Source organism: Symsagittifera roscoffensis, chromosome 6, assembly GCF_963678635.1.
Source record: "Symsagittifera roscoffensis chromosome 6, txSymRosc1.1, whole genome shotgun sequence".
Classification (NCBI taxonomy): Eukaryota; Metazoa; Xenacoelomorpha; order Acoela; family Convolutidae; genus Symsagittifera; species Symsagittifera roscoffensis.
In genome coordinates, this window is record NC_087067.1 from 5,229,076 (window position 1) to 5,256,020 (window position 26,945).

General features: G+C 35.9%; 1 protein-coding gene across 16 annotated transcripts in view; it reads left to right on the forward strand.

Moving 5' to 3' along the window:
- The window catches only part of LOC134847619 (gamma-aminobutyric acid receptor subunit beta-1-like), a 65,920-nt gene extending 40,325 nt beyond the window's left edge, over window positions 1–25,595 (forward strand). For 11 of the 16 annotated variants that reach the window (XM_063864757.1, XM_063864750.1, XM_063864751.1 and 8 more), the window contains 10 exons: window positions 300–434; window positions 3,729–3,929; window positions 4,710–4,844; window positions 5,752–5,889; window positions 10,456–10,611; window positions 20,893–21,072; window positions 21,983–22,030; window positions 23,187–23,255; window positions 23,790–23,804; window positions 25,230–25,595. In XM_063864757.1, coding sequence (XP_063720827.1) covers window positions 300–434; window positions 3,729–3,929; window positions 4,710–4,844; window positions 5,752–5,889; window positions 10,456–10,611; window positions 20,893–21,072; window positions 21,983–22,030; window positions 23,187–23,255; window positions 23,790–23,804; window positions 25,230–25,358 — 1,206 coding nt within the window. In that variant the 3' untranslated portion in view covers window positions 25,359–25,595. Of the gene's footprint in view, window positions 1–172; window positions 435–3,728; window positions 3,930–4,709; window positions 4,845–5,751; window positions 5,890–10,455; window positions 10,612–20,892; window positions 21,073–21,982; window positions 22,031–23,186; window positions 23,256–23,789; window positions 23,805–25,229 lie in introns of all 16 variants that reach the window. The other 5 variants (XM_063864752.1, XM_063864745.1, XM_063864746.1 and 2 more) reach the window with 4 other exon arrangements.
- Window positions 25,596–26,945: the final 1,350 nt, after the last annotated feature.

Sequence of the window (26,945 nt, forward strand, 5' to 3'; positions counted from 1 at the left end):
TGGGCAAATTTTGGATGAATTTATTTTGATGTTTAGAGATCAAAATTTATTTTTTGAACTACAATTTTTTTTCCAAAAGGCGCTTTGAAAACTGAGCATTTTAGTTTTTCGTTATTAGACAAAGGTAAAATGAAACTAATTGTTAAACATGGACATCGCTATAACCTGAAAGAACACCTCAAACTTTACCTCTGAACTCCCCTGGATCAACTAATCCTGGCAATGAAAACCAAATCTCCTCTCCTGGAAAGAGTCTGAAACAGTTGGTGAGTCACAGCATAGACATTGCCGTGTTTCAGATGAGTCCCAGACAGGTCAAGGTCAAGTTCGCCTTCCTCACTGTCGGGGACGTGGACACTAAGTCGCAGAGGTTCGTGACCGAAGTGCTGATTCAGGCCAAGTGGGTGGAGCCTAAATTGAGGGGACTCACAGACGTAAGTTTTGTTTTATATCTCATCTTCGCTTTAATTTTTATCAAAAGTTAACAATTTTCCGAAAAACGATATCACATATTATATCTCTTAACATAGTAATACATAATCATAATCATTTTCTGAACTTAATACTTATTGAGAAAGAAAACATTAATTATTCATTATCCACGGAGCTCCACTGCTGGTAAAATTATTGTTGTTGTCTTAATATCCTAATCAGAAATTGCTACAGAGAATTTACGAAACAAATGTAACGTTCAGGATTCGGCAAAGATACAAGCAATTTTTTTTGTATTCAAATATTTAAAAAAATTTGGTGTGTCCACAATCGAATCCAAGTTTGGTTTGGTTTACAAAAAGTTTTGCTGTTTGAATAACGATTTTTGAATTTAAAAATTTCAAAACAGCTTTAGGAATATCGAAATGATTAGTTTAATTAACCTGATAATTTTTGCAGGAGCAAGTGGTTAGTATTGTATGATTAAATTCCTCAATGTAGCTTTCCTTAAATAACGGCTGACATCATTTAACAAGGTGCAACGGCGAATATGAAATAATAGCTGAAGGTTGCAATAAATAGATTAAGTAGTTCAATTCTTTTTAGTTTGTTCTTTTGGGAGAGGGGAGGATTGGTGGAGGACAATTAACATTTGAAGTTCAGTTGTGCACTTAATAGGCGCACAAAAAGGTAACTGTTTTTCATGGATTCCAATTACAAATTTTCCATGGATTCCGCTCTGAAATATGTGTAACGTAGGTTTTATCGACACATTTTTTGGTCGCGGATTCCGCAATGAGCAAATATAGCTAGTTGTAACGGAATCCGCATTACTAGCAGATTCCGCAAATTGTAAGCGGATCCCACAAATGTAGGCGAATTCCGCTTACAATTTGCAGATTCAGCTTACAGTTGCTCATACCGCGGCAGCGTAATTTTCCCATACACACAAATTAGTTTTTGTTTTCGGATTTTGCAACTTGTTCCGGATCCCGCAACTTTTGAACGATACAGTGCTTCAGCTTATTTTCTCGAAATCTAAAACAGTAAAGAAGATCAAAATAAACTAGCAATGTTGCGGATTCCGAAACAAATATTTTTTTCGACCTAGTGCAAAATGTGCTCGTAAATCTCAAAATACGCGTCTTAAGGAAATGCACAATTTTTTTCTTGTACAAAACTTTCATGAACGTGGCCAAAAACAGCGGCCTTGGTCTACTTCTTCGAAACTTCGCGACGTTTTTTCCGTGTTAGAGTCTTATGTGCTTGCCTTTAAAAAAATCCAAGGCCCGCTCCTTCTTCAAAGTTCGTTTAGGCACGACTCTGTCACATGTTCAAGAAGAAGCTTGCGATGTGTATAAAAGAGTTTTTTGGAACATTTTAAAGTAAAATTCCATTCAAAAAGTTTTTAAGAGAAAAGTTGCAATAATCGACATGACATAAAAATCAAAAACCACTTAAAAGCAGATGATTTAATGATAGGAAGCTTTTTTGATAGTTAACGGTTTAGTTCTAATGAAGGTTCTTAAATCGGCGCTGGTCACCAAAATATCCTATGTACCACAATTCTTGTTCAAAACTTTCAACTTAAACCAATTTTGCACCATTATCGTACAGCCAAAATAATTCAGCGTATGAGCTTTCGTGGGCATTTTTGCGTTTTTTAAGTGGAAGTTGAAGTGAATGAAAAATTTTTAATCAAAAATAGGAATCTTGATTTTTTTGACCAACAACAAATTTTGTGTTTAAAAAGGAAAATTACAAATCATTTGATTAATCGAGGAAAAGCCTGTCTTGAAATGGATTTCAACTCAGTTATTCATGAAATCCATTTTCCGTCTATCTGGTTATTTTTCAGCCTATTAATTATTTTTGCGAGTTTTTTCGAAATTTTCTGGATTTGATTTTGATTGAATGGGTGTCACATAATTTTGCTTTAATTTATCGTTGTCCCTTGATATGCATGTGTCCATTAATACTTTAATCAAAATATTTGTTACAACTTAATCCATTTTTTTTATTCATAAAAATTTTGTTCTGTAAATATATGGAATCATAGAACATTTGTGTAGTTTCATTTGAAAGAGTGCATTTGTTTTTTGTATAAGTAATCAGTGTTATCCAAAGAAAAAAAACGATTGTTCACTGAGACAGTTCCAGTTTAAAGCGTTTACCCGCTCCTCAACTAAGCGTCAGTTTTGTGGTGTGACGAGTAGTTCTACAAGGTTTAATATGAAAACCAATTGTGTCTTAGCCTTATTAGTCCGCATGCTAATTTTCATTTTGTTCGGACGATACAAACAAAAAAATTTGTAAAATTTTGCAAGTGGTTGGGGGACGAGTATAAAGAGCCCATTGTGATTTTGAAAATAAATCCAAACTAAATTTTACAAATTAATTGCCAAAACCTTTTTCAGCTCGGTAAATTCATTAAATCAGTTTAGTTTTTGTCTCAAATCCAAAAAAGGAGTAGGGAAAATGTGTAATTGGCCTAATTTTTATAATCAGACAGTTTTGGCGAAAGAAATATTAAATTCCACCAGACATTTTGTGAAAAGTTTGTCTACATGAGTTTAAATGTGAAAAAAATTACGATTTGTCAAACTGTGGGAATTAAAACTTGCCCATTCGGCCATGTTCTAGACTAACTAACGCGTGTTTTGAAAATTCAATGTATGACACCGAAAGTTTAATGCAATTCATATATGGGTGGTATTTTTTATTGCACTCAAATTGTCCCAAATTGATTTGCGAGGCGTTAATTGGTCACATTGATTTTCTGAATGGACTCCATGCTCAGCACTTAAGATTTGATATTGGTGGCAAATTTATATCATAAAAAAACTACCAAAAAACTTAAAACTAGCTAAAATTTAGTCAGAAATATCAGAACAATGCGCTGATAAAAATGACTAGTCTTGTTGTTTTACATAAAATTATATTTTCAAAGATGTTTTTCATCATTTTAGTAAAAAGTTTGAACAAAGCTATTAAAAAAACAAAGGGTTTAGGGTTGTTTTTTTCTAATCAAATTTGTGGTTGAACATTGCTTAGCATACATTATTTTTAATTAGAGAAATTATTTGACTAGCAATTTCTATTACAGAATTTTGCTTTTAAACGCAACATATAAACGTTTTATTTAACGTTTTTTTTGTCATTTTTTTGAAAGTTAACATTGAAATTAGATATGGTTCTTACATAAGAAACTGTAGAACAGCTTATCATGTTATTGGGACCAAATGCTCCTCAGAAAACCTTTCCTTAAAACTTTTCACTGTCTTTGGATATTGCAGGCGAGCCAGGTTGAGAAGATTGAAGAGCTGTGGGATCCGAAGCTGAAGATCCAGAATCTGGAGGAGATCAAAGGCGGCAGGGATGAGAAATGGCACACGATCAAACTGGGCGAAGTGGACCCAGTGGTCGTGTACAGACGACGTCTGAAGGGCAGCTTCTACGAAAACATGGAGCTCAAAGACTTCCCCAGAGATGTACAGGTAAAAAAAGATTATTGTGGTTTCTGCGATTCGCAGAGGATCTATGAAAGGCTATCCAGCCTGTCAGTTAGTCTTATTTCCCCACATTCCAGACTGAGTTAATTTGTTGCGCGAAGCTCTTTTTTGCGACTCAAGGCCGTTTTTTTGCGTCTAGAACTTTCACGTGGTATTTTTAAGAGATGATTATAAACGGACTATGCTTAGACAGGCTGAATAGCCTTACATAGATTCTCTGTGAACCTCAGAAACCTCTTTATAATTTCTTGGGATCCCAGCTTCGGCGGAACTAGTTTTGGATTCGCAGAGAGAAATAGTTTCGACTGGAAACAGGTTCGGGGATGGAACCCTTGAACAAATTTATGTTTGGCATTCATTTTGGTGCAATTTACAGACAAAAAAACGCTCGGCAAAAGTTAAAATTTCTTCAATATCCTTCAGGTTGGAAAAGAATAGAAAAATCAATAGTATCAGTGATATTAAGGGTATCTTTACTTCCTATTCAATTGTTTTATTTATGCTCGCTCTGGTTTTTTAAAATGCCCACTGGGTGAGCTTTAATGATTTTTGGACAAATTTTCAAAAATGTTGAGCCTTTTTTTAAAATATATTTTGCTTTTTATGGAAAAATTTTCAGGATTTTTGAGAAATTTTATTAGAATTTGATTTTTATGGGCAAAATTCCTGGCATTTTGTACACTTTTTTAAAATATATTGTAGCAATTTATACAATTGAATCTGACTCAGCGGTTTAAAATTTTGCAATTTTGTCGGTTGTTCCAGGACATCTCTGTGATTCTGCGGAGTGAGTTGCCGACCAGTGAGATCGATTTGGTCCCTGACCCTGACGAGTTGAGCACAGTTGAAGTTTCTACTTTTCAGGACAAACAGGAGTGGAGCATGTATAAACATGTAGATGTAAGTGTATTCAAGAGTGAGTCTAATCAATCCTGCTTTTTCTTCATTTTATGACCCCCCATTTCAGTTTCTACCCTACCTCTAATATAATTATAAGTAAAATTGTCTTAAAATTGTTCATACGGCAAATAACCTATTAGATAAATAATATAAATTTAAATTATATAAATATTAAAATTATATATTAAAAAAATTTAGGCTCTTTCGCAAAACTCTCTTTTTAAAAAGCTTTAACTCAACGAACTCAGGCGCGGATCTAGGAATTTTTCGAGGGGGCGGATTTTCTTTAAAAATTTTGAAAAAAGGCCAAAAATGCGTTTTTAGGCACTTTTTGGAAAATTTTGACCAAAAAACTGCGTTTTTTCAGCGTGCGCTCCCCCCTCAAAATTAGTATATATTGGCGCCCAAGGCGCCTTTAGAAAATTTTTAGGGTCCGTCACCAAAAACGGATATCTCAAAATAGTACAAAGGGGGAGCTACTGCATATATTTGTGTTGAGGTGCCGGATTTTGTCTTTATCGATGTTTTTTTATTTTGATTATTATTTATATAGAGGCACTTAGCACAGTGGTAAGGCGTTCACTTTGAAATCGTCAGATCATGTAATCGATCCCAAGCCATGGCAATGATAGTGTGCGAGGACAAGCTCTCACTTGACCTCCAGCTTCAGGTCTACCACAACCTGACCAAATTTGGCTGCAATAGTGGTACCACGTAAAAAGTTCTATACGCAAGTTCTAAAACGGCCTGGAGTCGCAAAAAACAGCTTCGCTCAGCAAAAATAACACTGACTGGAATGTGGGGAGATAATACAAATGGACTATCCTCGACAGCACTGTAAAGGCCTATTGATAGCTCCTCTGCGATTCGCAGGAACTACAATTATTACAATTTATTATTTGTTTAGGTGTCGACGAAATTACCGGAGACTGATGATGATGACAATTTGGACGAGAACCCTTTCCTGAATATCCCCATCATCACTGCTACTGCTAGAGTGGCCAGAAGGTCCACATTTTTCTTCTGGAACGCCATTCTAATCATGGTAAATGAACCTTGACATCTGATTCTGTGCTAGTAATTTGAGCCTACAGGAAAAATAATTTTATTGCGGCAAAAAAAAACGAACATTTACAAGAAACGAACGCTTGCGGCGCTGTGCTCCGATGCGCTTATATTATGCAAAAAAATATTTGATATTACTTTTTGTTGCGTTTTGTTTAGGAATTGAATTAAATACAGAACTGAAAAAAATTGGCTTTTCTTTTCTCAAGTTCGAAGAAATTTTCATTGTTTTTTTTTGCGTATATTTAAGCATGTGATACTATTTTTGTTTAGTTTCTTTTATACCCAATTAAGACCCCAATTTTTTGTGATTTTGTAGTCAATGTTAAAACGAAATGTTTTAAGAGCCAATTTTGTTCATTTTGAAATTCCTTAATTTTTTGGCAAAACTTTGAAAGTTTTTTTTTTGTTAATCTTCCCAAACACAGTTGCATGTACAGAATGATATATTTCTCATCTGGTAACGCGTTATATAGACCATATGGGTTGCCTTATTCAATTTAATTTTATTTTAGAGTCGCTCGAACTTGTCGCGAAAGCGCACTAACCATCTATGAAACTTTCCGCTTATCAAATAGTTTATTTCTGAAAACCTAGGCGTTTTGTTTTTACTTTTGGAAACTGTGAGAAAATTTTTTGTGCTTTTTTGGTTTCATTTTTTACATTTTTTTGTGGTTTGGGCGCAGCCAACTTTAGGTAATAAATGAGCTATTAACTTCGTGGTGTTGATGCGTTACCGGCTACTTAATCTGTCTTAAAAATTTATTCAAACCCGAATTGAGCTGAAGCAAGTTTTTTTTTGTTATACTTTTTGGTTATAAGTTATTGGAAGTTAGGAGCATCACTTTGTGTTTCTCTAGCGTATCGATTATCATTTATAGAACAAAAACTATTCATGAACTTTTTAAAGATTTTTCAAATCTTTGAAAAGATATCATCACTTTCTAAATCGACTAGAAATTTTTCATCAAAATATTGTCACAAGACGAGAACAGCAGGTGGAATAATCAAGATGTCGACCTTTTCAGAGCATTCTGTTTAGTGATAATGTGCCCTTGCATTTGATTTGATTAAAATTTAAACAGTTCCAATTAAATTTGTTCCGACTTTCAGAGAAGATGGAGGATTTTTGCTTGGGCTAGTTTTTCATTCATTCAATTTTAAAACTTTTGAATAATTGTTTTTTTTTTAGACATTTTTTCATAAATGAACCCTATTTTTTCACATTATCGTGCCCTCAGCTCAAGTTTTCAATGACTTTTTTTATTACCTGTGATCAATTCTTGTAAATTTATAGGCGCTTGCAAATTGCATATTTGGCCAATATGTGGAAAAACCAATTATTCCAATTTGATATTAGGCCAGCAATTTTGGTAATATAATTTTGGTGCAAGTCTCTAAATACATCCAAATGCTTTTACTTAGTGTTTTGGGGGTATTTCATTAAATCCACTATTTTATCAAACAAATTCTTTAAAGTGAAACCCGCACTGGAGTTCCATGGATAATATTTCATTTTATAGTCAGTTTAAAATTTAAACTTTAAATAGTCACTTTAAAATTACGAAAAAAAATCGATCATAATCCATCAAAAATGGATTATAATCATAATACTTTTTTTATTAAAATCAATTTTAATGGATTAAAATCGGTTATAATGTATTTTTGAGATGAAATTTTGAAATTTGCATTTTTAAAAAAAAGTTATCTCATTTCTTTTTGGTGCATTTGCTATGTATTACGTTTCATAAATTTTTAGTTTTGAAAAAATATTTCAATTATTTAAATTTTCTCTTCTTTTTCTTTATTACGTAAACTCCATCGCCTCTCTTAACAACCCCCTGCCCCTGTTAACCCCGCCCCCCCACAGTTTACCCCTCCTCATTTTACCCCCATCTTAGTTTAAACCCCCCTCCCCCGTTTACTGAACGTTGGCTGGTTAAGAAAACGTGGCGGCGGGGGGGGGGGGGGGTGGGGAGGGTGGAACAAAAAACTTGGGTGAGGGGGTTGAAATGGAGAATGGGGATAAATAGTTGTTGTTCATACTGAGTAAACCCCCTCCCCTGTCCCCGTTTAATGGTAAATAAACTGGGGGGAGGGGTGTAAACTATAACTTGGGGGTTGGTTTTGGGGGTAAACTTTTGTAAAAATGGGGGTGGGCGTAGGGAATAACGCATGGGAGTGGGGGAGTTTTGGTTTGGGCAAATGCGAATGGGAGGCAAAGTGAGGGGAGTAATTTGAGTAGGTTTAGGTTGCGAGTAGGCCGTGAGTAACACAGAAATTATGCAATTTTTTTGCAATGAATTTGCAAAAAATTTTAAAAATTATAATCCGTTATAATCAAGTATAATGGATTTTAAATGGATTATAATCCATTATAATGGATTTTAATGGATTGTGTTTTTACGAAAACAATCAATTTTTAATGAGAATATAATTGATTTTGTGGTCTAAATTTGCAGAAATAATGGATTATTATGACAACCTTTTAGACAACAATTTTCCATTATTATCGTTTATTATGCATGGAAGTCCGGTGCGGGAAGCTTTGTTTCGGCTATAAGGGCCAGTCAGGAAACTCAAGATGTGTCCCTGATTTAAGAGCAGTCTTGCTATGTTCTGTATTATAAATGGAAAAGTGAAATACATTTGCTAAATTTTGTCTTCTTTGGGCATTTTTTGCTAAGCTAACGAGTAAAAATACAGTGATATTTGATTCTTTGTATCAGGCAAAGCCATAAAATTGAGGCAGAACTTCACTCCTTGTAATTAAATTTTGTTAATGATGTTTGTAGAAAGTCTCCAACTATTTGCAATTTTTTTGCACTGAGACTTTTGTTCAATTGATATCGCTTGATGAAGCTTAATAGCATGACTATTCAATTTAGAGTCGCCTCTGAACATAATATTTAGCCGCTAACGCGATAAGTTGTGTTTGAACGATCCTATATTCGTTAATCTAGACAAAGGAGTTCAAGAAAAAAAACAGGCTCGAGGTTTGCTATTTATGTTTCGACCGAGGCGGGTCAAACGCATGTCAGAGTTCGACCAAAAATCCATAGTCGAGAAGGTCCAATAGTCAAATTCAAAGTTGTTACCGGTCAAACTCTTCGGTTGAACTCGGTGGAAACGTTTTTCTCGGTCAAATTTGGTTAAAACTTTTTCTCGGTCTAACTTGGTCGGTTTGTTCTTCATCGCTCGATTATAGTTGAAACACGAAACATAGATAGCTCTGGCCGAGTCGGTCGGAATATAAATTGCAAACCTCAACCGCGGAAATGCGGAAAACATGCGCTATAATGCATCTAAATTATATGACGAGTACAAAAATTGTACATATTTTTCAATTCGAACATAAATACATCTATTTGTAGCGCAGAGTTGATTCCCTGACTAAAAAAAATTCTCTTTTTTTTTGCTCTTTTTGGTACAATTTTGTAACATCACTTTTTCTCTGAGTGACCCAAAAAAAATAGTTACCTTATCTGAAAGTGAGCACACGCTCATAATCACATCTTAATTTCAGCCTTGAAAAAAGCCCAAAATTTCTTATTTGCAAATTTTATGAAAGAATTGGGTCAAAATAGGATCCGCCCTCAGTAATTTGCGCCCACGTACCATAATTTATTTAGCTTGTGCAAGACTTGAAATGAAAAATTCTGTTTAATCAAGCAGTATTGTTTCAGTTAGAAGAAACTGGATAAAATATTTGGTAGGAAAATAATTGTGGGAAAAGAAACACTTCTCTATGAGAGAGAAGCAAACCAAAAAATAGCTCTCCAAAAACCATGTCCAAATGTTTGGTTGATTGCCTAAATAAGAAGACGGGTTTTATCAGGCGTCTAGACTAGTCTTTAGACTCCAATCCGAACAGCAGTAATTGGTTGCTACTCCCATAATAACTCCCCAAAACCCTTATCAATTGAAGATCTAAGATTGAAGATTTAGACCTTGGGGCTTACTGTGTCCTTAAATTAGGTTTACGGCAGATTAATTTCTTTCGATTACTTTTAAACTTTATTACTTTAATTCAAAATTCACGGTCAACCTAACAAGCCGCTTTCAGAGTCCAGCTATTAAAACAAGGAATTGGTTCAAGTTAAAGAAAAATCGTAGCGTCTGGAATAACAAAGTTGCTGAAATATGTTCTTGTGTTCATTCAGGGATATATCTAGTGTAAGTACGGAGTAAGCCGATTTGAGAAAAAAAATGAAATTTTGGTCGGAAGTTTTAAGTGGTCGACCAAATTGATTTCCCGAAATGTCTCATAACGCTATAAAAAATCTATTTTGCGAAGGTGTCTTCAGAAAATATTTCAGGGTCGGTTGGCCGAAAATGACTGTCAATAAAATTATCATTAACTGGTTTGTTTTTCTCAACAAATTACTCTTGTTCATGGCAGCAAAAAACTCGACTTGTAGTGTCTATGGATTCAATAAAAATGCCATTTTATCATCTCTCTAGCTAACTTTAAGGGGGGATGGGGGTGTTTTAATGTTTATTATCAAAATCAGTTTTCTTTGATTCATTTTTTTTTGTATTTAAGATGTGTATAGTGACGTTGAGTTTCTGTGGCTTCGCTCTGGACTACCAGGACGTGAAGTTCCGCATAGCTGGCAACTTGACCTTGCTACTGACCTCTGTCGCTTTCAAGCTATCTGTCAATCAACACCTCCCGATGATACCATACCTCACTGGACTGGTAAGTCAGGAAAAAATAACTATAATAATCATATTAAATTGTTTTCAAGCTAGTATTCCAGTAGTCCTTGTTATAAAACCGCATTTACAACCATTAAACAAACATTAGCCTGAGAGATAGTCATGAGAACTTCTGGTCCGTTTTCAGAATTCTCTGGTTCAGACTTCAACTGATGTTTTGGACCAAATTACCAATACCCCCCTCCACCCATCCCCCCGAAGCCATTATGGGAGAGGTTGTTAATTCGGCTCTGAGTTCGAATTTTTAGCCAATCACAATATAGCATTTTACACGCAGCTCTTAGCAAATTCAATTTAAACTTTTGAACTGAACGCTGGGGTGAAGGATTTTACCTTGGTCTGTTTGGGGGAAAATATAAGCTTGATCCAAAGTTTCAGAACCATTAAGCTATGTTGCCGAAGCAACTACATTTTCCCAATCTTCATAATCAAAAGTCACTGTGATCAAACATTTGTAATCTCTGTGATATAAACACTCGCGAAACAAACCAGAACTAAGAAAGTTGACTCTTGGAGCCATGTTTTGACCTAAAGTGACGAGTCAACTACATGTTTTGGCGAGCAAAAAAGCCGATCTCATCAATTTTCGTACAGTCTTACAGATCAAAGAGTTTCTTATTTAGTAAAGAAGGAATACAATCCCCCTTTTTTGGAATTTTCGGGAAAATTTCAGCAAATAATTTGGTTTGGTAAGTTGGTTAAGTTCTACAACACAGCGACACAAAACAGCGATATAATACAATTAATCCAAAGATACAATACAGTGGTAAAAATGTGTTTTTTGAATATGTTTTGAATACTGTTTCAGAAGATTGGATTCTCATCTCGCAAATGTATGATACTGACAATCAAAATACACTGATAAGGTTGTGAATATTTATTCACAAATTGGATGCTTTTCTTGGTTTGAACTACTTCTCTATTCAGCTGGAATTTGGGCTTCTCCTTCAAAAATACTAGAAAAAAAGAAGAATTGAAAACAAAAGGAAGACGAATAGTTGAACAAAATACAGGCTGAAGAAAACCAAGATTAGATGTGGGCAATTATATTTTTTAAAGTTTAACCCCGAATTGTCTCGTTTTTTTTTCTCACACACTTTCAAAAAATCCAGAAAAAAAACATACTCGAGCCTTTTGTTTTTTGTAGTAGTTTTTGTTGGTCGCTGCCTTAAATATTTTTGACAATTTATTTCAATCTCTTCCCAACAAAAAAGAAAAAGAAAACTGTCTTATTAGACTGTGATAGAGATAACCAATTTCTGAACACACTGAGAACAAACAACCTTTTGTACTTTTCCTTGTCAATTCATCTTGTTCGTTGTAATTTTACTTCGCAAAATAAAACAACTATCTTGGTTCGAAATTTTGTACGTGAAAGCAAAAGTTGAATTCGAATTTGAAGAGAAAACGAATTAAATAACATTTCCTTGCATTTTTTGAAAAACAATAACGCTTCTTGTTAAAGTGTAATGTGACATATCAAAAAGTAAAAAATATACTGGCACTTGATGCTGCAGTTTTGAAGACTATGTCTACTTAAACAATTTGGCTAGAATTGCATTGAGCATAACAAAACATCTGTTTGACAGTTCATAGAAGAACTCTTTGAAGATTGTTTTTCAACTTTTTGTTTTTATTTCACATGACAGAAAAGTAAAACTTAAATTGGCTTGAGGTTAATACGAGTATTGCAATTAAAATTGTCATTTGATTTGATTTATAAACTACCACCCTAAAACTATAGATAAATAGGTTTTGGTGGGCCTAAACAAAAAAATACATAACAAAAAGTCTTTTTGACAGTTCACGGAACAACGCTTTGTTTGTTTTTCAATTTTTGATTGACTTTAATTGCGCATGCCTTAATTGTAAAACATAAATTAAAAAAACATATAAAAATCTTAGACGGACTTTAAAAAAAACGTTTTCTAAATCATAGACGATTCCTGGTTTTGTTTAATTTTCCTTTTTTCTAACTAATTTGCGCATCGCCTCGGTTTTATATAGCCGTTCTCACAATCTACATACGACAGGATCTTCGACGATCAACTTCAATAGCAACAAAAAAAACGATGTCAGCGTGCAACAGATTTCGCATTTGCCAAATGCAGCTCAATGGATCTCTCGACTTCTTGGATAAAAAACTCTGCTCAGTAAAATCAACTCGTTCTTTGAGTTCGTTAGTGGCAGCAGCAGAAGACAGACTGCAGGAACTGAATCAATTTTCAGCGGAAATCATGGATACCGGATCGCCCGAACAAACTAGGTTTGTCAAAGCAACAGCTACAGATATTGCAGTACGCCTCTTACAACTACAGAGTGGCATCAACGATAACGATTCACTAACTCAATACAACGCGCAACTTATCCACGACTTCGAGAGAAGAAACACGAAATCAGACAACGCGCATGCCGACATGGCCCCATCATCAATTACAGACAATCATCGAGCAGAAACAAGCTATTCACTTCCAGACGATCGGAGAGCAGAAACAAGCCAACACTTACAAATTTACGACCCAAACTGCGGATACAACAACTTACATCATCGTCCAAGACATTCTCAACCTAATATGAGCTCCGCAATAACCCACAACTATTCCGAAAGCAACGAACATCCGACAAACAGACAAGATGTTGTCACAGAGACAAGAATTTTTGACAGCAGCCCTCATCCCCCGTCGTTTGCAAACAACAACGCTTTTTCTCAATGCCAGCAATAAACCAATGATTGTCAATAACTTTGGAGATGCAGGTGCTCAGCTGAGTACGGATACAACAATCGAGATCCACGACGATGTAAGTTCGGAAACTGTAGTCTACAACCAACAGCAGCCCAATACAGCAAACAGCACAGTCCAAACAGCAGGGTTGCAAAGCCCATCGTTTGCTTTTACAATTCCGCAGCCTTATCACCTAATGCAACCGGGACTACACGAGTAGACCTACGACAAACTTCACAATCAATTTCCACCCTTCAACAATGCAAAACCGTCAACATTTAGCAGCAATGCCCTAGCGCCCTGTTCCTCAAACGTTATATCAAGCAATCCACAGGCTTCCAAAACAATTGGACCAGAGAATTTCAACCAATACAGAACAAAGCGCGAGCAATGCCCTTCTTGTAAGAACGAACATAACATCATGCAATGCCCACAGTACAGTTCTTCTACGCCACCTCAACGCTACAACATCGTAAAACAACTTGAACTTTGTGTCAACTGCTTAAGCCCTCATCACCTCCGAACTACTTGTGTCTCAAACAACCGTTGTCAAGAGTGCAACGGGTTTCATCACACAAGCCTTCACGAGCCAAACAAGTTTAAAAAATCAACTTTCGTTGTCAACGCCCATCATGACTTGTTTCACAAAACTATGCACCCAACTTTACAAGAACCAGTTTGGGGTTCCGACAATTTTTGTAAACCCGCACCCCAGGAAACCCGAAACTTTAATCAGCAGTCTGCAGATTTTAACCAAAAAAGCAAAGAGTACAAACCTAAAAGTAGATGGTTTCCAAACCAACCAGACCTAAGCCGATATGGTGCCCAGCACTCTAACAAATCAGAACATCAGCTATCAAAAACAGAGATGTCATCGCAACATAGCAAAGACGCAGCATGCGCAGAAAATCAGGGAGGATTCACTGCCTGTGAGTTTTCGAGTTTTTGTTCAGAACAACCTCAATGGTTTGAACAACTACAACTAATGCCGGTTTCATTCTGCCATGGTGAAACGAGCACAACTATTTATGCATTAATTGACCACGGGAGCCAATTTAGCTTCATCGTTGATGAAATAGCAGATAAACTACAATTTCCATCTGTGGAACACACATCAATGTCTCTTCGTTATATCGACATTGATCATGAAATGCCAGTTGCAAAGGTTGATAATGCTGTTCACATCTCACCGCATGACAAACCGGATGTTAAGTTCTCAATGAATAATTTGTAAAAAAAATCCTTGCTTAAACATACCGGCGGCAGATGTGTTTAATTTGAACGAGATTTGCAGCTCTACCAACACACTTCGCCATATTCATTTTCCACACCTCGATCATGGGAAGATTGGAGCTTTGCTTGGTGTAAACTCATTCTTGTTTACATATCCTCTACACGTTATTGAAGGAAACAACTTCATACCTTCAGCTGTGCAGACAAAACTTGGATGGACATTAGCCGGCGAATACCATCTGAACAAAAATAGTCAACAGCGACACTCATCCAAAACAAAACATCGGCCCTTTGTCTTCCACGTTTCTCGAAACAAAACAACAGAGCAACCTCTGGACTACCTTGTACAGCAGTTTTGGAAATTCGAGGAAAACGGAATCACTACACTCAACAAAAACTACAGCAGCGACGACAAGCTTGCTCTCCAAATGTTGGATAACACGACAAGACTTGTAAATGGACGATACGAAATAGGTCTTCCCTGGAAACCCAACTCAAGTCTCAGCAACGACTACTGTGTAGCTCTGAAACAATTGCAATCATTGCGGAAAAGACTCGGAAAAAAACACCGATCTACAAAATTTTTATGAAAAGACGCTAGTTACGGACTTGGAAAGTCTTACGCGCAGCCAGCAGTTTTTACCAAAGAAGTACCTTCTAGATTGTGGTATCTGCCTCACCACGAAGTCGTAAGCCCTAACAAGCCGAGAAAGGTAAGGCGTGTATCAAATGCTGCCTCCAAATTCAAAGGCCAATCTCTAAATTCTAATCTGCTAACAGGCCCAGATTTGCTCACAATACTTACTGGAGTCCTTATGCGGTTTCGTAAGTTTGGTATTAGGACACTAGCTGACATTGAAGGAATGTTTATGCAAATAAGCATAAAAGCAGAAGACCGTTCCTCGCTACGTTTTCTCTGGGATCACAAAAATGTTATTAGACATTACCAGTTTTCAAGACTAATCTTTGGAGCAACTTGCTCTCCATTTTGTGCTATCTACATTCTACAGAAATGTGCCAAAGACAACACCGTGAAATTTCCGCTTGCCTTTGAATCCGTCAAAACAAATTTTTATATGGACGACTACATTCACTCAGCGTCTTCACCCAACGACGCATTGGAGTCCGCTTTCCAGACAAAAGTAGCTCTACAACAAGGCGGATTTAGACTAACCAAGTTTGAATCGAACAGCACTAAGGTACTTAACGGTTTACCAGCCTCGGAAAAAGAAACACCTAAGCCAACAACTAGAGTTCTAGGACAAAAATGGAATTTGACAAATGACAAACTATACATGGAGCCTCCAAAGGCAATCAGTGGAGATGCCCACGAATACACACAACGGAAATTTTTTAGCCTAGTGTCCTCAACTTTTGATCCTCTGGGAATATTAGCACCAGTAACCATTTTGTTCAAAGCAATTTTGCAATCAACGTGGAAATTAGGCAATTCTTGGGACTCATTATTGCCCGCTAACAGTCAGAAAGAACTACAAAAGCTGCTAACCTCTTTGTGTCAATGAAACCTATCAGTCTTCCCCGAACACATTTCACAAGGCAATTAACAACACGGGATATTGTTCAACTTCATACGTTCACGGATGCGTCCTTGATAGGAATGTCAGCAGTCGTTTACGTGAGAGTCGAATATCAACCAGAAAAACAATTGGCAACTCACTATGTAATAGGTAAGAGCAAAGTAGCTCCAATCCAGCAGCTGAGTATTCCAAAATTAGAGCTTGAAGCAGCAATTATTGGATTTTGACTAGTTGCATTTGCTAAAGTACAACTTCAGCTTAACGTCGATCCTGACGTACATATGTGGACAGACAGTCAAGTTGTAATTGATTGGATCAACTCGAAGAAAAAACAAAAAAGTTTTGTGTCAAATTGTCTAGCTGAAATAAACGCTACTCAAGAAAACAATAACTGGCACCATATACCGACTCATCCGAACCCTGCTGATCACGGCACTAGAGGGATAAAACCTATAGATATCGAATCAAAATGGTTAGCAGACCCATCTTTTCTGGTGTCACAATCATCTGAATGCCCACAGAAGTCTTCCGTAATAGAAACTAATAGCGTCTCAATATTCGCATCAGTGTGTGCATCACAAAAACCGTATTCAGGTCCTTCAGTCTTTGACATCAGTCGTTTTTCTTCGTGGAATAAACTTTTGTTGACCATCGCCGCAGTTTTCAGTTGTTTCACAAAACTGAGCTCATCATCTGCAAAAGACCAAGACTTTAACGGAAAACATCAAAAAGAACGACAGCATTCAACTAGTAACGATATGGAACGAGCGAGAAATTGTATCATCATATCAGCACAGCAAGAATTTTTCAGTGAAACGATCGAACATCTACAACAGAAGCGGCGCCTGGAAGCGAAGAACAAACTGATTAAATTCAATCCACACCTTGACCAAAAGCATATGCTTCGTTCGCGCAGCAGGCTCGAATTTGCCCCAACAATGGAGCTTGAATCACGTCAACCGCTGATTCTATTAGCAACTCATCCAACAGTTAAACTCTATCTACAGCATGCACACCAAATTTGCATGCATCAAGGACAAGAGTTCGTCAAATCTTTCGTGCAGCAGCGCTACCACATCATTGGGATACGACAAGTTCTTCGTTCAATCGCTCATCATTGTTTCTTGTGTCGACGATACAAAGCAGACAACTTCCAGCCAATCATGGCACCAATACCACTGAAGCGATATGCCGACGAAAATCATCTTTTCCCGTTCACTAATGCTGGAGTAGATTTTTTTGGCCCCTTCTATATTGAAAACAAAACAGATATTGAGAAACATTACGGAATAATTTTTACTTGTTTTGCAACTAGAGCTGTTCATTTCGAAAACTGTCCAAATCTGAACACTGATTCACTTATGAATGCAACAGGTTGGTTTACAACTAGACGGGGAACTCCAAAAACGCTCACCAGTGATAACGGAAAAACGTTTGTTGGAGCCTCTAAAGAACTAAAAGACGCCATAAAAATGTTTGACAATAGAGCCTGCTCTTTCAAGCTACAACGGCAAAACATCCAGTGGTTCTTCAACCCGTCCTATGGCCCTCATTTTGGTGGCGCTTGGGAACGCTTGATTCAGATTGCCAAGAGAACAATCCTCATCATTCTTGGATGGCGAAAACTCACACTTGATATTTTTCAGACAATTTTAGCCGAAACCGAAATGATACTGAATTCGAGACCCTTGACAATTGTAACTTATTACCCAGAAAATGACGAGCCACTGACACCAAATCACTTTCTCATTCAACGAAATTTCAGCAGCCTTCCACCAGGAGTATTCGACGACAGCATGCCATTAACCTACACTAAAAGGACTCACGTTCAACATATGATGAACCACCTGTGGAAGCGGTTGAAGAAGCAGTACCTACCTTCACTAATGAAACGCCTCAAGTGGAACGAAATGCAACCACCATTGAAGGTTGGAGACATAGTGTGGGTACTGAAAGACCTCACGCCGCGAGGTATTTGGCCGATTGGACGTGTGGTGGAGGAACATCCAGGAAGAGATGGCACAACACGAGTGGTGACCGTGAGAACGGCTTACGGCACTCTCAACCGCCCCACTACCGCTCTTGTTAAGGTTTTTTGATTTTTTTGCAACGCCTTTTGCGCCGTTCCAGACAATTCGGGGCCCCGGGAGTATGTTGCCGAAGCAACTACATTTTTCCAATCTTTATAAATCAAAAGTCACTGTGATCAAACATTTGTAATCTCTGTGATATAAACACTCGCGAAACAAACCAGAACTAAGAAAGTTGACTCTTGGAGCCATGTTTTGACCTAAAGTGACAAGTCAACTACATGTTTTGCTGACTTGCCCTTTAAACTCTGGTAATGTTGTTTGTTGGAATCAAAGATGGTTGGAGAAAATAGTTTGCAGATTGGTGAGGGTTGCTTCTTCGATCTCTATTATCTGGTAGAAAAGCGTTATTACAATTTTGTCCAGAAGCTATCGACGCGGCGTTGATCCTTGTCTGTTGATGCATGCTGAATATTGGTTGCTATAAGGATGCAGTTTGGGTTGTGGGAAAGTTGATGCCTCCGGTACTAAAGAAACCGGATTCATATGAACCATTGGTTGCCATGAAGGTTGCGTTGATAACACTGAGTTAATTTGTGAGGTACTTTGATTCGGAAATGTAGAGGTTGTTTGCGTCAAGGGATATCTGAACGTTAAATCCGAGGTTTTGGTTGTCGTTGTTGTAATGAGGCTTACATCAATATCTTTCGAGATCTGATGAGAATATTCGCTACCGTTGAAATTGTTTGGAAAAACATCAAAGTGTAAGGCATGTTTTTCTAAATTGTAAGTTGGACAAAAAGCTATAAAAATCTGGAAAGAAAATCATTTTTCAAATTCACAAAAAATCATAAAACCTCCATACAACATGAGTGAAATGAAAGTTAGAAATCAGGTAAAAAGTGAGTAAAATTAATGTCTGCTAAAAATTACGTGTTTGTTTTCGACATACCTTTGCTTAAAACTCATGAAAATTTTGTGGTTTTTTGATGATGTTATTACAAGGACAAAAATCAACAAAACAATAATTATGATCGGAAATCAGCTGCAGTGCAAACGTAGCACCGACCATTCCAAACAGTTAGCTCAAAAACAAACAAGAAATCACCAAAATACTGTATTTTTCAATGTGTTGTTGATTGGCGGTGACTGGCCGAAATAAAAAAAAATTTTAAATCATTTTTTGTGAAAACGCTTATTCAAAACTTTGTGAAAATTTATTCAAAATATTTTCATGGCATTTCCAGTCACAATTTTATGGGCCTGATTATGAAATATTACCCAAATATGTAACGGATAAGAAATAAAGACTGCGTTAGTTTTCTTATTTAGTTCTGATAAAAATTGAATATGGAAAAAACCTTATTATCAGATTCCGTGGTAAACTAAAAAAAATACTTTCAGAGGAAATTCAAAAAATAAGAAAATAGATTTTTTATTAGTTATGCAAAAATTTATAAAATAAGAATCAAGACGCCCATAATTATAGCTGGAAGCTTCATGAGTTTGGCTTGATACGAGCAGATTTTTAAAATTTTTAACATTCTGAAAAAAAACAATGCAAAAGTTGATTATTTTTGAACCCCACAAAGTTTTACAAAAAAATTATCACCGGTGATTTCTTTCTAATTTAAAGCTCAGGAAAACAAAGTTTTAGATGGTATAAGAAAATTCCGTAAAAAATGGTTAGTTAAATAGTTGAAATTTGATGGAGAAGAAGCTACCAGAGCACACACTTTCCATTATTTTCTTCAAAAGTCTGAACATCTCAGGAAAGCGGAGCGTTTTTTGGCTACTAGCCAACTTCGTGTTTTATTTAGCTTTTTGTTTTGTCAATAATTTAGCAGTCTCGTATCAGGACAAAATCTGTTGGTTCCGACCTGTTGGCTCCGACTGACCATTAACTTTAAATAAAGACAAATTTTGAACACACGCTGATAGTATCCAATTTTAATGAAAAAGTTTTGAGTCGGTATTTTTTTGCTGGATAATGCGCATACACAGTTTCAGCATTGAATTATGAAACGAGCAGTTAAGTAAAACTATCTTCCCTGCTTTATTAAAGTCGGTTTTGTAGTTCGTGAGGGCAAACCTTCAGTGAAAACGAATATCCACAGATGGATCGCTGGCATAAAAATTGTTTTAAAATAATCTGAATAAAAAACTAAAAACCTAAGAAAAACTCGAGCAAATATAAACCTTAATGTCCTCAAAAGCCAGTACAAAACACCATTTGAAAGATTTTTGAAAAGTTTTTTTTTCCATATATTGGATTTAACCTAATTTTCGCTGAGATCTTTTTTGTGATAAGTTCATATTTGGATGCTTACTTGTATTGTCGGAGTAAATAAAATAAATTTTTAGAAGCACTTCAATAAAAACTGACCAATTTGATTAACTTTGAGATATTCCAAAATAAGTAAAACAAGCAGTTCTCTGAGTTGAACCTGGATATCATTTGGATTAAGAAATTGTACTGTTGTTTCAGGGTCAATTTGTCATAAAGCTCATGAAGAGTTTTTTTGTAAATTCTAACTATTTTAAACAAACTGAATCAAATTTTTGAGTTCGATTATTTCGGAGTGAACTCAATTGCGTTGATTTGCCGCGTTTTGTAGTTGCAAATTATCAGTTTGGTTCCAAACTTCAGACGGTTCTGACTTTTAAACGCTTTTTTAAATTCTTTTCAAAACGATTCTGATGTTGTATCAAAATATGTTTTTTTTTGTGTGTTCAGGACATTTACCTACTTTCCAGTATGATGTTCCTGTGCTTCATGACTCTGCTGTTCGCTTTTCTAGCAGTGCTGAAGGATGACCCCCAGAGAGCCAAGAGGGCAGACACCATCTGTCTCTCAACCCTAGTCCCATTCCAACTACTCTTCCATATACTATTCGGAATAGCCTTCTTCAAAAAGGTACACTCGTTATTTCATTGAATAGTATGATCAAAAAGTGTACATCTATCTTGAATAACAGCTTTTCACGTTTTTCGGCCAAAAGTTCCTGAATTATCTGAACGGTTTTATCTTCGAAAAGGGACACGTGTCTTGCAATAGCGGGATGTTTTTTGTTTTTCTGGCTAAAAATTTCTGAGTTTTTTATTTGAAAAAAACATCCTAATATTATAAGAGGAGTCTATCCCAGGGGCGGATTTAGGGGGAAAGGGGCGGGGGCGGACGCCCTTAACCCCCCCCCCCCCCCCCCCCCTCAGGGATTCGACGCCCTTCCGACCCAAAGGGTCCTCCCTTTGGTACTTTTTAAGAAATCCATTTTTGGCCGACCGACCCTAAATTTTTTCTAAAGGCGCCTTTGGTGCCAATATATACTATCTTTGGGGGGGGGGGGGGGGAGGGGAGCGCGCCAAAAAAACACAATTTTTTTTGTCAAAGTTTTCCAAAACTGCCCAAAAACAGCTTTTTTGACCTGTTTTTTTTCAAAATATTGCCTGCGGCGCAGAAATTTTGGCCAAAACAGAGTCTTTTTACTGCTTTAGGAGAGCAAGGAAAATCAATTTGGCCGACCTAAATAAAGGTCGTCAAAATTTTCGAAAATTGTTTGAAAATCCTCCCCTGGTCTATCCTATCTATCTCATTTCTTTTCATTTTTAATCGTAGGACATGCATCCATTTCCTTCCTTTTTGGCTGACCCGCCCAAAATATATAATTTTTGAGGCACCACCCCCGAACTCTATCAGAAAATCTTGAGTCCGCCATTTTCAAAACACTCAAACCATCCAAAACATGGAAAAGGTACCGTTTGGAAGCTTGTCTGGAAAAAAACATGTCAGAAACCGACCGTGTTGCTGATCTGATGACGTTTTTCAGACTAACAAGCGGCGAAAGGAGATGCAACAAAAAGACCTCGAGTATTTGGTTAGTACTTGTTTAACTTTAAACCTGTTTTTAAAAAAATGGAAAGGAATTTAACCAATTGAGAGATTGACGCGCGCACTTTCAAACTCATCGGTTTGCCTGAAAGTAAGAAACATATTGCGGCCCTCTGTTGTAAATTTGTCCGGTGAAGGTCACCATTTATTTTTACGCTTCAAAAATTTCTCATATGTGGTATTTAACCAACCAATTCTACGCATATTTCTGTTTTTGAAGTTTATTTTTCAGGAATAAATTTTATTAAGTAAAATCAGGGTTGAAGTTGCATTGAAAATCAGGAAAGGATCATTTTTGTTGCAGGGTTTTGATTAATTAATTATGCGTTATGATTTTAGCTAATTATGTTGTAACTATTTGCAATAAATTTACAGCAATTAAAAATGCAATTTCATAAACATTGATGGTGAATTGATGACACATAGATGCATCATGAATGTAATTGCATTTTTAAACCCAAAGATTGCAAATTGATGTGTTTTTGATGGAATATGGATATACAAAACAACATTTTCATAAGCATTAAAGGACGTTGTTGAACCGCGGTCTTACATTGATCATACATATGGATGATTATACTTTTCGCAAAAAATGCAGTTTTTGCAAAAAAAATGCAGGAGTCGAATTATAATTTATGCTATTCACAGGATACGCCCCCCGTGTTTGCGGCGGACGCTTTTCCTTCAGGGATTCGACCCCCTGCCGACCCAAAGGGTTCCCCCTTTGTACTATTTTGAGATATCCATTATTGGCGACGAACCCTTCAAATTTTCTAAATATATACTTGTTTCGGGGGGGGGGGGGGGGCACACGCCGAAAAAACGCAATTTTTTGGTCAGAATTTTCCAAAAAGTGCCTAAAAACGCCTTTTTGGCCGGTTTTTTTTTCCAAGTTAGGACAAAACAGTGCTTTGGGAGAGCTCGAAAAATCAGTTTGGTCAACCTAAAAAGAAGTCGACAAAATTTCCGAAAATTTTTTGAAAATCAGTCCCCACCCCTCGAGAAAATCCTAGATCCGCCCCTGTGATACATGGATGCAAAATTGAGAGATCTATGATACACTTTCAAACTGCAATGCAAACCCAACCCGGGATTATTCCAGAAATAAAACTTTAACAGTTCCTTGTTGTTGTTGCCTGTAGTTGCATCGAAACGTCAATCGGTCAGATTGTGTCGCCCAACATAGTTTGGGGTCATTGTCATTTGAAAAGGTATTTCAAAATCAGTTGTAATCTGGAAATGGATTCAATCTCTAACTAATTTTTTCATCCGCTAATTGAAAACCAACAATCATGTCAGAGCAAAATGCATTTTCAAAATAATCGTTGTGTCGAAAACTCATCGTTTTCGTAAAATTTTTGTTTATTTTTTGTTCTTTTACCATGATAAAACTTCATTCGATTAAAACAAAATGGTAGGCAACTAAAATTAAAATTGTTAATCAAACAATCGACCACGTTAACTTGTCACAAAGGCACGGAGTCGATTGGCTGGAGAATTTTGAGTGGCTGCTTGTTTGATTCACAAAACGTAAGGGTGCCGGAAAAAGTTGTAGCATTGTTAAATTTGGGTGAAGTGCAGATTTACAGAATACTATCTTCGTCAATTACCTCAAATCACCTAATTTATTGGCGTGGATAATCTGTTTTTGAATTTCCAGTGTAAATTTATTGATCTTATGAAATTTTTGTTTTGTATTCTTCCAAAAAATTAAAAATTTGAACGAGTGCTTATGTTGGTTTTAGGAATTGAAGATCCAGGTATTTCTGTTTATTATCATGTTATAACAACTACCCCTAATTGTTCAAAATGTATGTTCCTGTAAAATTCCAAAGTAAGTTTTCGAATACTTTTAATAATTTGATGATCTTTGGGCATTTTCGAGAATTTGAAGTTTTTAAAAATGATTTCAGCAATCTTATTTGCTGAGAAACTGTTTAAGCTGCATGTGTTTCGCCAAATGCCAGGGTCTTATATCTCCTAAATTTTGTGTAGTACTTACAAGAAATCGTCATTTCTAACAAAGTTCCATTTCATTAATAGAGAGGTGATCGTTTTCTAGAGTAGCAGCTACTCACGCATGTTTTAACCTAAAACGCGGAAAAAACATCATTACTTAACTGATACTTTCTAGTCTCTGAGTTTCTGAAGTATTTTCTTAATAAACCAAATTGCTGAATCTTTTTGCCAATATTTTTCTTTTTGAAATTTCAAAAATTACGGGATTTTGTGGTCAGATCAGGGGCGGATCTATGATTTTCTCGAGGGGCGGATTTTCAAAAATTTTTCGAAAATATTGACTTTTTTTAGGTCGGTTAAATTGATTTTGGGAGCTCTCCTAAAGCAGTAAAAATACGCTGTTTTGGTCTAATATTCAGCGCCGCAGGCAAATTTTTGAAAAAACAGGTCAAAGGAGCCATTTTTGGGCATTTTTTGGAAAATTTTCATTAAAAAAACGCTTTTTTTTGGCGCGCGCTCTCCCTCAAAGTTAGTTTATATTGGCGCCAAAGGCGCCTTTAGCAAAATTTAAGGGTCCATCACCAAAAATGGATTTCTTAAAAACTACCAAAGGGGGGACCCTTTGGGTCGGCATGGGGTCGAATCCCTGAAGGAAAGGCGTCCGCCCCCCCCCCCCCATCCCCCCCCCCAAATTCGCCCCTGGGTCAGATCCTTCCAAACGTCATTTTAAAACAGTTCCTAAACTAATTTTACCTGATTCACCTAAAAAAATTGCTGAATTGAGTTTTTTCAGTGTTTTGGGAAAGCTCTTAAAATCAAATTTGCATGAGAAAAGCGTCGTCAAATTTTCGAATCGTCCTGACTCGGTACACAATGAGACTTTTTTAAGAACTGGACATTTTCCTGAAGAAAACCTGGGGAATTTCTTTGCATTTTTTCTGTGTTAGATTTCAAACCCGCCTGTTTTAACAAAAAATGAGGTCAATCGGAAACTATACAAATTTAAAGCCATTTTTTTGAAATTAAAAAACTAAAAGCATAAATACTTTAGGAAGTAAAGTATTTTAACAATTATTTTAATAATTACATAAAAATTAACCATTACATCAAAAAAACACCAGACAAAAAGCTTTAGATTCTCTGAACAATTAAAGTTAGCGCATAATTTATTTTTACCAGTAGATATGATTATTTAATGAATTAAACAATATTTAATTTGTTTTCAGAAAGAGAAAGACTCAAAAGACAGGGTTCGAAAGGAGACAAAAATAGGACTTCCTGATGCAAATGGCTCGCTTGTTGTAAACAACAACAATAACAACAACAACAAAGCTAAGGGTGACAGCCTAGCTTGAAATAAACCAGGCCGAAAAATTCTTGAAAAAAAAATTATCTCAATTATGTTTTACAGACAATCCATTCGAATTCTTTTTTAATTTCATTTTCTGCAAATATCAGAAACTTCAGCAAAAAAAATGGTAAATTTTGAAACATTTTGATTGCTAGCTTTACTGATAGATGTTTATGAGTTGATAGTTTTGTGAGATCAAGTTAATATGCTCCTCACAACCCCCCTTCCTTCCTCCCACCCCCCCCCCCCAGATAGACCGTAATTTTATCTTCCATACACAGCCTTTAATTCAGATTAAGTTTGCTAAGCTATGCATGAAAAACGATTGATTTAAACTGCCCTGGGGGAGGATGTTACCTTGGACATTTTGTGTTTTAAACGTTGCTAGTAATTTAGTTTTAATCATAGTATCAAAAAAAACCGCCGGATAAATAATGCTAGTGACATCTGGCTAGGATAACTTTCTTTGAGAAAAATAATCAAACTTTGTCAACCAATCTGTTATTGCCTGCAAAAAAGTGTCAGAAATCCAAACTCCAAATTTTACTAACAAGCTGATCACTAATTTTGTAGATATTTTGAACCAGATATTTCTGTAAAAATTAATTTGTTTTTGCGTACAAAAATGTACATATATTTTGTAATTTCAACTTGTCATTTAGGTATTGATTTGAAATCCTTTTTTCAATGTTAATTTATTTTATGTGCTTTTATTTCAAATAAAAAAAACCAGCCCAAGCTTATGGAAAGTTGAAAATTTTTAATTTCTTTCGAATCAATCTGTTTTGTTTGCTTAGTTTAACCTTTAAAAGGCATTCAGTTTCAAGAGTGAGCAATCTTAAAATTTTTTTTAGCATAACTGATTAGAAGTTGAATCTAATTGTACGTTCAGAAAGTATGGTTAATTATCTGCATACTTAAATTTTAATAATCGGTTATAATTTTTAATTTTTTTTGCGTGATTATAATTAATTCTAACAGACTATTTTCTTCATAATCTTTGAAATGAATGAAATTTTGGAGCACTGCTCAGTGTATTGAAAAGTTAATCATTGGAATTGCGCCATTACCACGCTAAGTTTTAATTAATCTGTGGTCTTTCTTCTAAAAAATTTTAAGTTTTTTTTCAGCATTAGTAAATTGGTTTCCAAAGTTTTTGTTTCTTAATCTGAGGGCAAAAGCGACAATTAAATGCTCAAACTTTTAATTTAATTTTTTTACTTCAATTTTTACGCACATAGCTCGCATTCCGACAAAACTAGTCCAACACAAAATTAAAACGCAACACAACCTATTAAACAAAAACTAGCCGAAACATTTGTTTTTTAATTTCAGACGAAGAAAAAGATTTAAAAAAATAGATTACTTGAAAGCTTGAAATCTGTATGCTGACAATGAAGTTTAACCTTGCCTTTGTCAAAGCGCAGAGTGGACAGTTTCATACGTATCAGTTAGGGTTTCGAACCAAAATTTCTGCTTTGTTAGACAAAGACGTTTCCATCGGATGGAAAATTTTGATTTTTACTAAATCCCAAAATAGTAAACAAATTATCGATGCTTTGAGTTCGAAAGAGCCAGAAAGGTTCTGTGA